The following is a 12,005-nucleotide window of genomic DNA, read 5'->3' as shown; positions in this document are numbered from 1 at the left end:
CAATTTTCTGAACATATTACTTTTAAGCTGTTTTACAAGGTAATTTTGCTTTGACAATCATTTTAAACTTATTACTGTTTCCTGATATAGCCAGATAGTCAATCAATTTTCAGTTTTTATTTTTCTTCGCACCCAATAACAAATCTTTTTTTTACATTTCATAAAACAAAGATACCAATGTTCTCAAATATATACATTTCTAAGAAGTGTAAATACTAGAGAGCTACTGTTTTGTTAATAATACCCAGGAAGTACTGTCCATGACGTCATCGATTTTGTTATTGTTTATTTTCTGATGATGTACTTTTTTCATCACTGAACATTTCCTTTTGAAACTGATATAGCTGCATTATTTCTGGATCTCGAGGATCGCTTGCAAAAAGAAAGTAAAACTGGTATAAATTTGCAATTTAAAATGAATCAAACAAATGATATTTTTGGTACTGAAATTATTTACCATAAGAGCAAATCATATTTATTTTTGTATCCAAATCTGTAATTGCTTTGGACTCCGTTGGGCCATATCACCTGCAAAAAACAAGTGAATTGGACAAATACATAGACTTTCATTAATTTATCAACCTTGTATAAAATTTTGCCAATTTTAGGAAAAATGTTAAGCCTCTAGTTAACACAGCCGTACTAAAAAGAAATGAAAAAAATTTGTCAGAAATATAGAGTCTTTTCTGTACATGGTTGTCGTTTTCATCAAAATGGTGGGCAATTTGATCTTCTTTTACTTATTTGAAGCACATTGACTATTTGGTATTCTATGTATTAATACATTAAGTACGAAGGTCCTCATGAAAAGGATTTAACAGATAATGGTAGGAATATATAATGAAATATTGAAATGGCAAGTGTTTTTATTGATATTTAATTCCTTTTACATTTGTACATGTATTAGTATATAAGAGTCAATATGAAGGAAGAAACCGTGCTCCAAGATTAATGATTAATATAAAACAACCAACAAATGAATCAAGGCTAAGGAAAATTTTCTAAAAAAATAAAAATAAAACAAAATCAGTCAATTTAAATATTATATTAGGTTTGTGATGAAATGAGTTTTTGAATGATCACGCCAGGACGCTAAACTGATTGACATATATTATAAAATTATGATTTAACTCACATATACTTCCCCTCTGCCTTCTACTCTATAAACAGTTCCGATGCTCTCTTCGCTACCGTCTTGATCTCCCCATTGCCAGTCATACCCTTTCAAAAAAGTCAAATTAATCTCAGGGTCACATTGTGATGATATGTTTTAAATATACAGTGTATGGTTAATATCATGATTAAATCATCTCCTTGTACCAAAAAAAAATCATGTACAGAATATACGAGAATCTCAAGAACAATCATGTCTTTTTTTAAACGTATTCGCGAATTCGTCCCGATACGCTAATTAAGTTGATGTTACCTCTCCGAACAAGGCACCCTGTAGCTATGGTTTGATTTTCTGGAATATGCCGTGGTTCATCACAAACTGTCAGATCATATGCCTCCATTAATCCATTGTTTCCATATCGATAATCAAATGTTTGACCGTTATCCCATTCTACAAAAATCCAGCCTGCTAAAAAGAATTAAAAAGAGAAGATTGCACTGAAAAGCATGAAAATAAATATATCTTTTTCAAAACTGTTGGTGTGATAAGTGAATCAAAGTACTGAAGTACTGAGGGGAGTTGATTTTATCGATTATCATTTATTTTAAAATCAAACAATCATGCATGGCAATTAGTTTCTAGTCTGTATTTGAATTATGCACTTTTTTATTATAAAATTTTTAGACTTTTCCGACAAGAATTTCGAAAAACCCCATATAAATCATGTTGTGTAATATTTAAAGATAGATTTCAAACTACGTATTAGTAATCGAAACAATTCTTAAAATCGTATCGTTGTTAAAATGCAATCAATGGTACACACAAATAAAATACATAGATTTGTTATACATGCAGAATTTAAAATGTTGTTTAAGAAGAGTTCACAGTTTTTTTCTTAACACATGATATATTAGGAATATATGCTGATTTAAATAGACAACGGCACTTTTATGTCGTAAACGCATGGTCAAGATCGAGGCAAGGGGTTAGCATATCTGATACCACTGCATTCTTAGAATCAGTCCCCATCACTATTGTGCTCTCTGTTTGGTGGAACGAATTTCTGGAAAAGCGTTTAAATGATCATGCATAAAATAAAGGCTTTGCTACTTTTTCAACTCTTTATATTTTAAACAGTCTTGAATCTTTTAAAGGTCGTAGAAACACTGAGCGAAAACATTCAAATTTTAATAATAATGTCAGGTGTCATGTTTCAAGCAAGAAACAGAGCACAACTCATTAGCATGACTTCTGTGTTTGTGCCATTATAAAACGAAATATCAAAAAAATAAAAAAAAATTAAGTCAGCTTGGCCTAGCTATTACAGAGACAAGCACTTAGAAGGTTGCGTTAACTTCAACGCAATGAATATGGTCAGAGAATGCTTTGTCAGATTCAAAGCATCAGGGGAAATATTTTTGAAATCTCAAATAAATATTACAATTCAAATTCACATTTGCTTGCTCGTGATGTTCTCAAATTTCCGGGGTGTGTAACAGTGTTCTTAACCATCTCCATCTAGACAAGGAAACCTTACTCCGGAATTCTAAACAGCTGTCACCAAACCGGGAAGTGCTTTGCCCATGGTTGCCCATTTGCCCAACAGCTGCAAGTATTTTAGTGGATTGTTTTCGTTTTAGAAACTTAATCTTAAATCTGCTTTAAGTATTGCCTATTTGACTTTTTGTCAGTTATGTCAAACCACAGATTGTAGTTATATTATTAGAGTGTTTTATGTACCATTTGTAGCTGTAAAAACCATGCAATCTTAAATATGTGAGGTAGATTATCAAAATTTCGAGCAAGTATCACACATCTTTATTATAAAATAAAAGACTGTGAATAAAAGATAATAAGCCTGCGGAAATATGCAAGAATGTAAACTTTATACCTTTATCACAATGGCCAGTAACCGTTCCGACCCCGTAGCTATCCTGGTTACCATACTGCCAGTCCTCTCCTCTTCGTACTCTTGTACCAATACTAGGCATGGAGGCATATTGCTTTTGCTTGTTTTCTTTACATAACTTCCCATACACTTCCTTTTCATTCAATATTTCGCAAACCTGATTCTATAGACATATTTGATTCGTCAGAGAAAGCATGAACTATACTTAGTACACTTAGTATATTCTACCACTTTAAAAGAAATTGTAAATTATACAATAAAGTTTTATGCATTTCAGCCTGAACTTCCAACCCAACTCAGAACTTGGTTCACTTTATACTTACAATGTCGTCTTCATCCCCATGACCAAAACTAGAATATCGTGTTCTCACAATGTCTTCTGTTAGTGTCTCCCCGCGAAATTGGGAAAGAAGTTTGCCGGCAACACGCTATATTAAACATAAGCGATGCAATGCTTTTGATTTATACTTGTTAGAATTCATCATCAAATTATTCTTTGTAACGTAAAACTTGAATATTCTTACTAAATTTAACGACAGCCTTGCATATTGCCGAGCTTCCTTCCATTCAATGAGTCGTCCGCCTTTTGCTGCTATCGCTAATGCTCCTAATAGGCACTTTGAATTAAAAAAAAGATAGGGTTTGTTTTGTTACGTCATTTTGATGGTCATTTTCTGTTCTCAGTTAAAGGGGGATGTGCGGCCATCTTGTATATTTGAGGATAAGAAGGAAAACATTTCTCGAAATGGCTTGTTTCTGTCCGAAACTGGCCAAAAATGTTGCCAAAAGATATAAAAGCAATAATTATGACGTCCTACATGTCATTTTGTTTGAAATGTATGCATAAAAGAACAGGACAATGCCTTTTTAATCATTCAGAACAGCTGTTGAACTGCGCAGCAACAGACTTATTTTGAAGATTAAAAAATCTGGTAAAATTTGAATGGGGTTTATTGTTGTCCTCTCTACAACCATTTGTTGAGAAAAATGTCTAAGCAATTTTAAGTCTTTGTTATCAAATAAGTTTATAAAAATGAAAAAGAAATGGCAGGTTTAAAAGAGTCTCAAATAATTTTTAAACATCGAGCAATGACCCCTGTACAAATATTAGAGCACACACAGTTTAAAAACCCTGTAATATTGAAGATGTTGAATAATAGACGTCCACGTCCAGTTTCCTTCACAAGCCACAAAAAATAGTTGGTAAAACTATGATTATAATATTAAATGTAATACAGCAAGAATTTACTGATTGATACTATTCATACGTTAACTACATTTGAGTCGCCCCAGCAATATTAATCATGCATAAAAATCAGAATTAGACTAATAAAACACAAAATGCATTCCTTAACTAAGGGATCAAAAATAAATTAATCAACAAAAAAGGACCATTCAAAATCATTTGCCTCATTACTTTATCCAAACCAAAAGCTATCAGAGATTAAGACATTCCAATGAATGAATGTTCTGTATTCAATCATTCGAGGTACATATATTTCAATACTCTTTTTAATTTTGATGGCAAATACCGAATTAGCAAGTCAGATATAATTGATTGTTTGATGTACACATAAACAATAGTTTGTCAAGAAACACATCTGCCTCACAGCTTCCTCAATTTTACATAAAGCAACTTTGACATAATTATGCAGTGCAATAAATTTGAACCAAGTTTCATACTACGGTACCGATCAGACCCAACCTAACGCCAGAGTAACCCCAACTGGACCCGGTTACATTTGGGGTTTACTTTGGGTTTATTCTGGGTTTGCTTCTGAAAATTTGTTTACACTCGGGAGTTTACTTTGGGTTTTTTGGGGTTTACTTGGAAATTGCTTCTGAGGTCTGCAGTTCGCATTGAAGTGTTAAACAGACCCGTCTTTTATCTTACCGTCCTACTGCCTGTAATTCCTGTCCCTTGTATATTCCGAATAAGCAGTCAGCGTTTGCTTTGAGGGGTATACTTCTGGCCGGGTTTACTTTCTGTGTACACTCTGGGTTTACTTTGGATTTACTCTGGGTCCAATCTAGTAAACCCACAGTAAACCCAGGATTTAGTTGGAGTTTACTTTCTGTTAGGTTTGTCTGATCGGTACTGTATAAGTTTAAGAAAAAAGCAGACGTATTTAGTAAAATCCTTTACTTTACCATCCCACCTTGACCGAATATAACACATAGTCCACCAACAGTTAGCCTTGTTGATAACGGTGTGCAATAACCTTAAAGAATTGTTCTAGAACAAATATAATGGTCATATCTTAAATGCTCTTCTATATAAAATCCTTGTCTGGACCAAATACCTCTCTCCTTAGCCCTATTCGGCTCAAATAAAAAGAGTAACTGTGGGTAAATGATACACAGTCAACTTTAACCACGTTTCTATGTAAAATCTAAAGGTCATAGCTGATATCTTTGAAATCCATTCATGGACAGTTATCATATCTCCCCTTGGCTGCTTGCTCAGTTTTTACCCAGTTCTTGAAGGAATGCCTATAGAGTGGCATTTTGAATGTAAAGTGACAATGAACCAGTTTCAATATTTATACTCTTCCTGTTATGTTTTGAAAATACATATCAAATGCTTCAAACCCAGCGTGTTCTTAATAAAGCAAATAAAGGAAATTGGTTATAGTATAATACTTACATAGTTTGGAGAATTCCCAACTGGTATAAATGTAAACGGGTTCACTTTTCCCTCCCTCTCGGCAAGAGAGAAAAGTCTTTGAAATGTCTGAAATTAATTAACACAGCTTAAAATGCAACATTCTTATTCACAAAAGATTTTTATTTATAACAGAATGCATATTTGCATGTGTTACAATTCCTTCCACAAGGTTATAGTACAACACGTTTAATAATATGAAGGTTATATAGTATGTACTTATTGACAGCAGGATATGCAGAAAATAGTAAGATGTAGAGTCAGTTGATAAATAGGTTGATAAATAAGACTTCGAATTTAGCATGCTGTAGCAACTCCAGTAACACCAGAGGATCCCAATATGAAGCACAACGGAAATAGAATGCACCCGGTCAATAAGTTCGATGATTATTTACCGTCTATATCAACATACTACACGCGCCGGAAATATTTTATTAAAATGCTTATTAGATGACCTCAAACTCCTCAGCAGAACCATATGTTTGAATGCGCTTTAAGATTGTAAGCTATTGACTAGGATGCCAGGATATTTGAAAAAAATAAGTAAAAGACTTTTGTGGGAATGTATATGCTAACCAACACACATAAATGCTTGCAAATATTCAATAACTTTAGATAGATAGATAGAGAGAGAGAGAGAGAGAGAGAGATAACATCCTGCCTTGCTATTGGTCGTTGTCTCTTTAGGGTCTGATTTGTCTGTGGGGTTCCCATTTGAAATCACCACAACTCTAGGCCTGATTTCAAGAGGGTGTAGATAAACTGTGCCACCTAGAATACACATACATGTATCTATACTTATGAACAGAACAGACCGATTCGATATTCTGGCAATCCATCAAATGATTCACAATACCTCCTCTATGCTTGATACATGATAAAGTCAAATCAATTCCCGCTTCCAATTGAGGGGGTCCTATACAATCAATGCTTTCTGTTTGAAGTGAAAAGCAATTTATCGAATTTTTAAAATCAATATCTAAAAATTGTTTAAATAGTAATTTTTAAACACTAATTTAATGTGAGGAATATTCATTTACTAAAGTGATTAATACTTACTAAAACATTTCTTAATGGAGGTATAATCGTTTGAAAAATAATGAAGAACCTTTGTTTCTGCCCCACATACAATGACTGCGACATTGTCATCTAGGTTCAATGCACTGTATTCTTTAAGAAAAAGTGATAAGTATTAAAGCATTTATTCAGTAAATAAATTTATGTTACCGATAAAACGTATACAGTTTTTACTCGTTGTTTGTAAATAATTTGTTAAATTTATATAAACTACCATATCATTTTCATTTTGATCCAAATGCCCAAAATTTAGATATAAGACATCACAAAGTTAACCTTTTCCCGCTACTATGCATTTTTAGCATGTTTTTAAGACAGTTTTCCTTTCAGAAAAACAATGAGAACAAGCTTGAACAAACAAAATATGTTCATCAGAAATGTATTTATCCAAAACTAATAAGTGACAAAAACATTTCTTTGTTGAAAATGTCGCTCTTTATTTCTCATTCGAAGAATTTTTGACTGAATTTTATTGAATTGTGAAGAGAAATACTGCCATATGCTGCAAGCAAGTGCAAATAAATCAAATAAATATGTACCAACTTTATATTATTTCCAATAATCTAAAACTTACATATCAATTTAATGTACCTAATATAAAACACTTTAAACAATGGCGAATTATTAGGACTCATGCCATATACTTTTTAATAGAAGAATGTTGTTAAGTTTGGTGGTTTTAATCATCGATAAAATGATGAACTAGAGAAAGGTTCCAAAGACAATAGCGTATAATGCGTTTACGTTCGAAATTGATGAAAAATAATGTATGCATGTAAGGTAAGTAATACTAAAAAAGAAAAAAGATGTTTACCGTCTAAAATGTCAAAAACAGCTTTTTTCATTTGTCGAAAACCTTCTCCTGCCATGGTTTCAGATGTATCCAAAACGAATGCAGAGCAAATTCCATTACCATGTTGAAGTTTGTTTTCAAAACAATTTAACTGTTGCGTTAGAGCCTCTAGTGTTACTTGTGATCCTATCAAAGTATTTGAAAAATCTTTATCAACAAATTATTTAAAAAAAATCAAAATGTCCTCAAGCAATTTTTTTTCAAGCGAGACAATGTTTAAAGTTAATACTAGCATTTGGTTAATATAGTATGCATACACATAGTTACACCTGCTCGCCTATTGCTTGGTTGTAATATTCCAAGTTTTATAAATACGGAAATGTATACAAAAGAGTACTTTTCCCACATGATCATTTTTGGCAAATGCCAAATTGATAAATATTAATAGAGAATATGATTGCATGTTAAGATGAAGGCATAATTTAAACGCATAAAGAAATAAGCTACATGTATAATAATATTTCAAGCATTACAAAAAGGCTCGATAATTCAATAGATTCAACACATACATGTAGCTTTGGCTTAAATGGTTACGCATATCAATTGTCTATATGAAAATTGATTTGAAATGCTAACATTTTTTTAACTTACGACTTACTTTTGAGGACTTCCTCTGTTGATTTATATTTTTTCAATAAATCGGTTAATAGCTTGTCCATATCAAATATCTGAAATCTTCAGAAATACGAATTTAACTGATGGATTCTACACAGCTTATCATCAGTACATGCACATGTATACGTATAAGGAAGAAAGTCTAATTTAAGACACTCTGTTCATCACTGTAGTTTTTTTTTTTATTGCGGTTTAACATATACTATCAACAGTGTTTCCTATTCTTAAAATATTATATGTGCATTTCGTTCTTTCGGATGGATAAGTACAAGTTTGTTTTGAAACTAATGCCTGCATCGCAACTTGTCACTCTTCTGGTTTTATCCTCGCTTCCGCCAGGTTGTTTGATTGGGCTAATATGTATTCAGGGTTTTATTCACGAATATTAACCTGAATACAGTAGCTTCTCACTATTGGAATTTATCCCTACAGATAAATTCATTTATACAAGTATCAGCAACTAATTATGTTAACACTAAAATATTTTGACGGAGTTAGCTTTAACGAATCAATCGGGTTAGATTGACCTGATTAATATCGGGTTCAACATCCTTTTCTTCTCTACCCATCCATCATATAGCATCCCTGAAAAATTCCTCATTTGTCTGCTCCGGAAGGTAACAGTATTAATGACTTCATTGATCCCAAATATTGTTCAGTTAAGTAGTCTTCTTTTGACAAAGCAGTTACTCTTGTACAGTCGCAAGGCCCAGCTTGCCTGATCGGTAGGATGGACCTAAAGTCCGCCTTTCGGCTACTTCCTATTCATCCCAGTGATTTCTGCTTACTTGGTATCAAGTTCCAAGATTGCTATTATTTTGATAAATGCCTTCCTTTCGGGTGTGCACTGTCATGCGCGTTATTTGAAAAATTCTCAAAATTCTTACATTGGGCATTAAGCCATACTATTAAGTCCTGTAACATTTGTCACTACCTTGATGACTTTCTGTTTGTCGGTCTAAAAGCGTCAAACGAGTGCGATAGATTGATGCAGCAATTCAGCCACATTTGCAAAGATTTGGGTGTGCCGATCGCGGCTGACAAGACTGAAGGTCCCACAACTAACATAACTTATTTAGGGTTAGGGATTAATACAGTATCTCAAACACTTTTTATCCCACATGATAACGTCACATCCCTCAATTACTAACTTAGGGACCTCTGCAATCGTAAAAAAGTTACAATCACTCTGCGGGTTATTAGCATTTTGTGGCAGGGCATTACCAGCAGCTCGCGCATTTATCAGAAGGTTCTATGGTGCTATGTCTAGCGCTTACAGACCTCACTACATGATTAGACTCACCTCAGGAATGCGGCAAGATGCACTCATTCTGCTCAAGTTCATTCACTCCTTTAATGGAACCTGCCCCTTCCCCGATCAGTCGTGGTCTCTGGACACGGATCTGGAATTTTTCACAGATAGCGCTAAATTAACAGGTGGTGGTTTTCATTTCCATGGGGAATGGGCTTACATCTCATGGCCCGAACATTGGGACTCAGCCACTAGGCAAGATATGTCCTACTTAGAATTAATCCCAATTGTAATGGTCATTTATATTTGGGACTGTCAGTTGTCAAATTCCAAACTCTTGCTTCACACAGATAACATGGCCTTGGTATCCATTATCAACTCCAAATCATCAAAGTCTCAACGCGGCATGTCCCTCATTAGCCCATTGGTCCTAAAATGCTTACATTTAAAACTTCAAATTAAGGCTCAACATATTGCGGGCACACTTAATGAAATAGCTGATTCTATTTCACGATTTCAGTGGCACCGCTTTCGTCAGCTGGCACCAGCAGCATCACCCAACCCGCAACTAATCCCATCCGAGTTATGGAGCCTTTTGTAGAGGAGATCCAAACACTACTGTCGGCATCGATTTCAACATATACACAGCTCACTTATTCCAAAGGCAAGACTGCCTTTTCCCAGTTTCGTAATTCTTACCATTTACCACACACTAATCCCCCCCCCTTTGGACAATTTGATAAATTTCATAGCTTATATGTCTGCTTCAATAGCGTTCCATCAAAAATTTAACAACTTCCCGGACACTACTAAATCCTTCATAACTCAAAAGCTCCTGAATGGCCTTTCCATCTCTTCTCTCGACATTCGAAGACCTATCACATTACCTCTTCTTCATGCAATAATTCAGGCCCTACCACACACATGCCACTCCACTTACGAGTCAATTCTCTTCACTTCTGCTGACCTGTTAGCTTATTTTGGCTTCTTGCGTGTTGGTGAATTAACAGTCACAATTGGTAAATCCCCTAGTAGAATTCTGCAAGCCAACGCAGTTTCAATTACATCTCAAACCATACGATTACTCCTGCAGTTTTCAAAATCAGATCAAACTGGCACGGGAACCACCATAGTTATACCTATTGATCACGAATCTTTAATATTACAACAAGCTCTGACAAAATTTCTCTCTGTAAGACCACCTGTTGAAGGCCCACTACTTTGCCATTATGATAATAAACCCCTTACATCATACCAATTTTCCACAGTCCTTACAAAGACTTTACAGCATCTTAAGATCCCTCACGCAGCATTTAAATCCCACTCTTTTCGCATAGGCGCTGCCACGGCAGCTTTCATTAAAGGTATCCCAGAACACCAAATTCAGTCTAAGGGGCGTTGGAAGTCAATGTGTTACAAGAAATACATAAGGCTATAGTCTTAAATTCTCTATTATTGCATCATTTTAACACCAATGCTAACATACAACAAGAATTTCAGGTCAAGTGCCACACATATGGATAGTCGGGTCATCAATTACTTCCAAAGCTAAAATACACAGCCAAACGCGCGCTGGAGGCAATTCAATGGGCCTTCACGACTTGATTGGGGCTGAGGTACGCTGGATAAGCAGACCTGGTATGAGATGGGGGGACGTTTTTACATGCATTTCTACCCAGCTATTTTACTCTACTCCTCCTGACATGTTAGTGATACATTGCGGAGGCAACAGTATTGGCGCATTACCTTTATTGGACCTTCCACTAAAAATGTTTGAAACTATATCTGAACTAGCTACAATTTTGCCTAACACTTTGTTGGTTTGGTCCGAAATTTTGCCACAGTCATGTTGGCGTTATATGTCTCGTACTATTGCAGCAGAAAAGTCCAGAATTTGTCTTAACAATGCAATTGCAACTCATGTTTTGAACTTTGGAGGGGCTAATATTAAACATCTCGAATTAAATAAATATAACAACCAAATTTTTTATCTTAGACGGAGTACGTTTATCCGAATTGGGCAATAATGTTTTCCTTGACACATTGCAGGGTGCACTTTATCTGTTCTCACAAACCCATTCATCAGTATATCCTGATCATATGTATTAGCTTATCCTCGTCACAAACACAACCTTATCCTAACCCCTACCCTTTCCCTTTACCTAATCCCCAATAACCTGGTCATGGCTTAACCTTAAACTTGCCCCCAACTGCCCTGAACACATTGCCCTCTCTGGATGGGTTTGGGGTTGCAAATTGTCTGGCGGACAAACACCTTTGGAAAAGCTTTTTGTATGGCGGAATTTGTTTCTCAAGTCTTTGATGTAGGCAACTGTTCCCAGGGCTTGCTCAAAGCTTGGGAGTAGGTGGTCAACTGTTCCCAGGGTCCACCTAACCTAGCCAGCAACCCGCTTAAAGCAAAGCCATATTGATATTGACTTTCATATTTGAACTTTGATTTATTGATTGATTGATTGAACTTTGATTATTGATTAATTGATTATTGATTGATTGAATAAC

General features: G+C 34.8%; 1 protein-coding gene across 3 annotated transcripts; it reads right to left on the bottom strand.

The window, feature by feature from the left end:
* Positions 1 to 102: 102 nt before the first annotated feature.
* Positions 103 to 8,452, bottom strand: LOC128178312 (uncharacterized). Of its 3 annotated transcripts, none has more exons than XM_052845421.1 (13): positions 8,217 to 8,452; positions 7,580 to 7,744; positions 6,748 to 6,858; positions 6,545 to 6,622; positions 6,350 to 6,459; positions 5,671 to 5,757; positions 3,548 to 3,640; positions 3,347 to 3,451; positions 3,006 to 3,186; positions 1,427 to 1,579; positions 1,136 to 1,221; positions 458 to 528; positions 103 to 372 (listed from the first exon to the last, which is right to left on the bottom strand). In XM_052845421.1, the coding sequence occupies exons 1-13, from the start codon at positions 8,275 to 8,277 to the stop codon at positions 279 to 281; spliced, it is 1,395 nt and encodes a 464-aa protein (XP_052701381.1). In that variant the 5' UTR covers positions 8,278 to 8,452; the 3' UTR covers positions 103 to 278. The 3 variants fall into 3 exon arrangements, with proteins under 3 accessions (XP_052701381.1, XP_052701380.1, XP_052701383.1); XM_052845420.1 differs by having other exon boundaries at positions 1,427 to 1,582; positions 8,217 to 8,444; XM_052845423.1 differs by lacking the exon at positions 8,217 to 8,452 and adding an exon at positions 7,876 to 7,896 and having other exon boundaries at positions 1,427 to 1,582.
* Between the last annotated feature and the right edge of the window lie 3,553 nt (positions 8,453 to 12,005).

Source organism: Crassostrea angulata, chromosome 3 (assembly GCF_025612915.1).
Source record: "Crassostrea angulata isolate pt1a10 chromosome 3, ASM2561291v2, whole genome shotgun sequence".
In the NCBI taxonomy this organism is placed as follows: Eukaryota; Metazoa; Mollusca; class Bivalvia; order Ostreida; family Ostreidae; genus Magallana; species Magallana angulata.
This window is presented reverse-complemented; position numbering and strand designations above follow the sequence as displayed.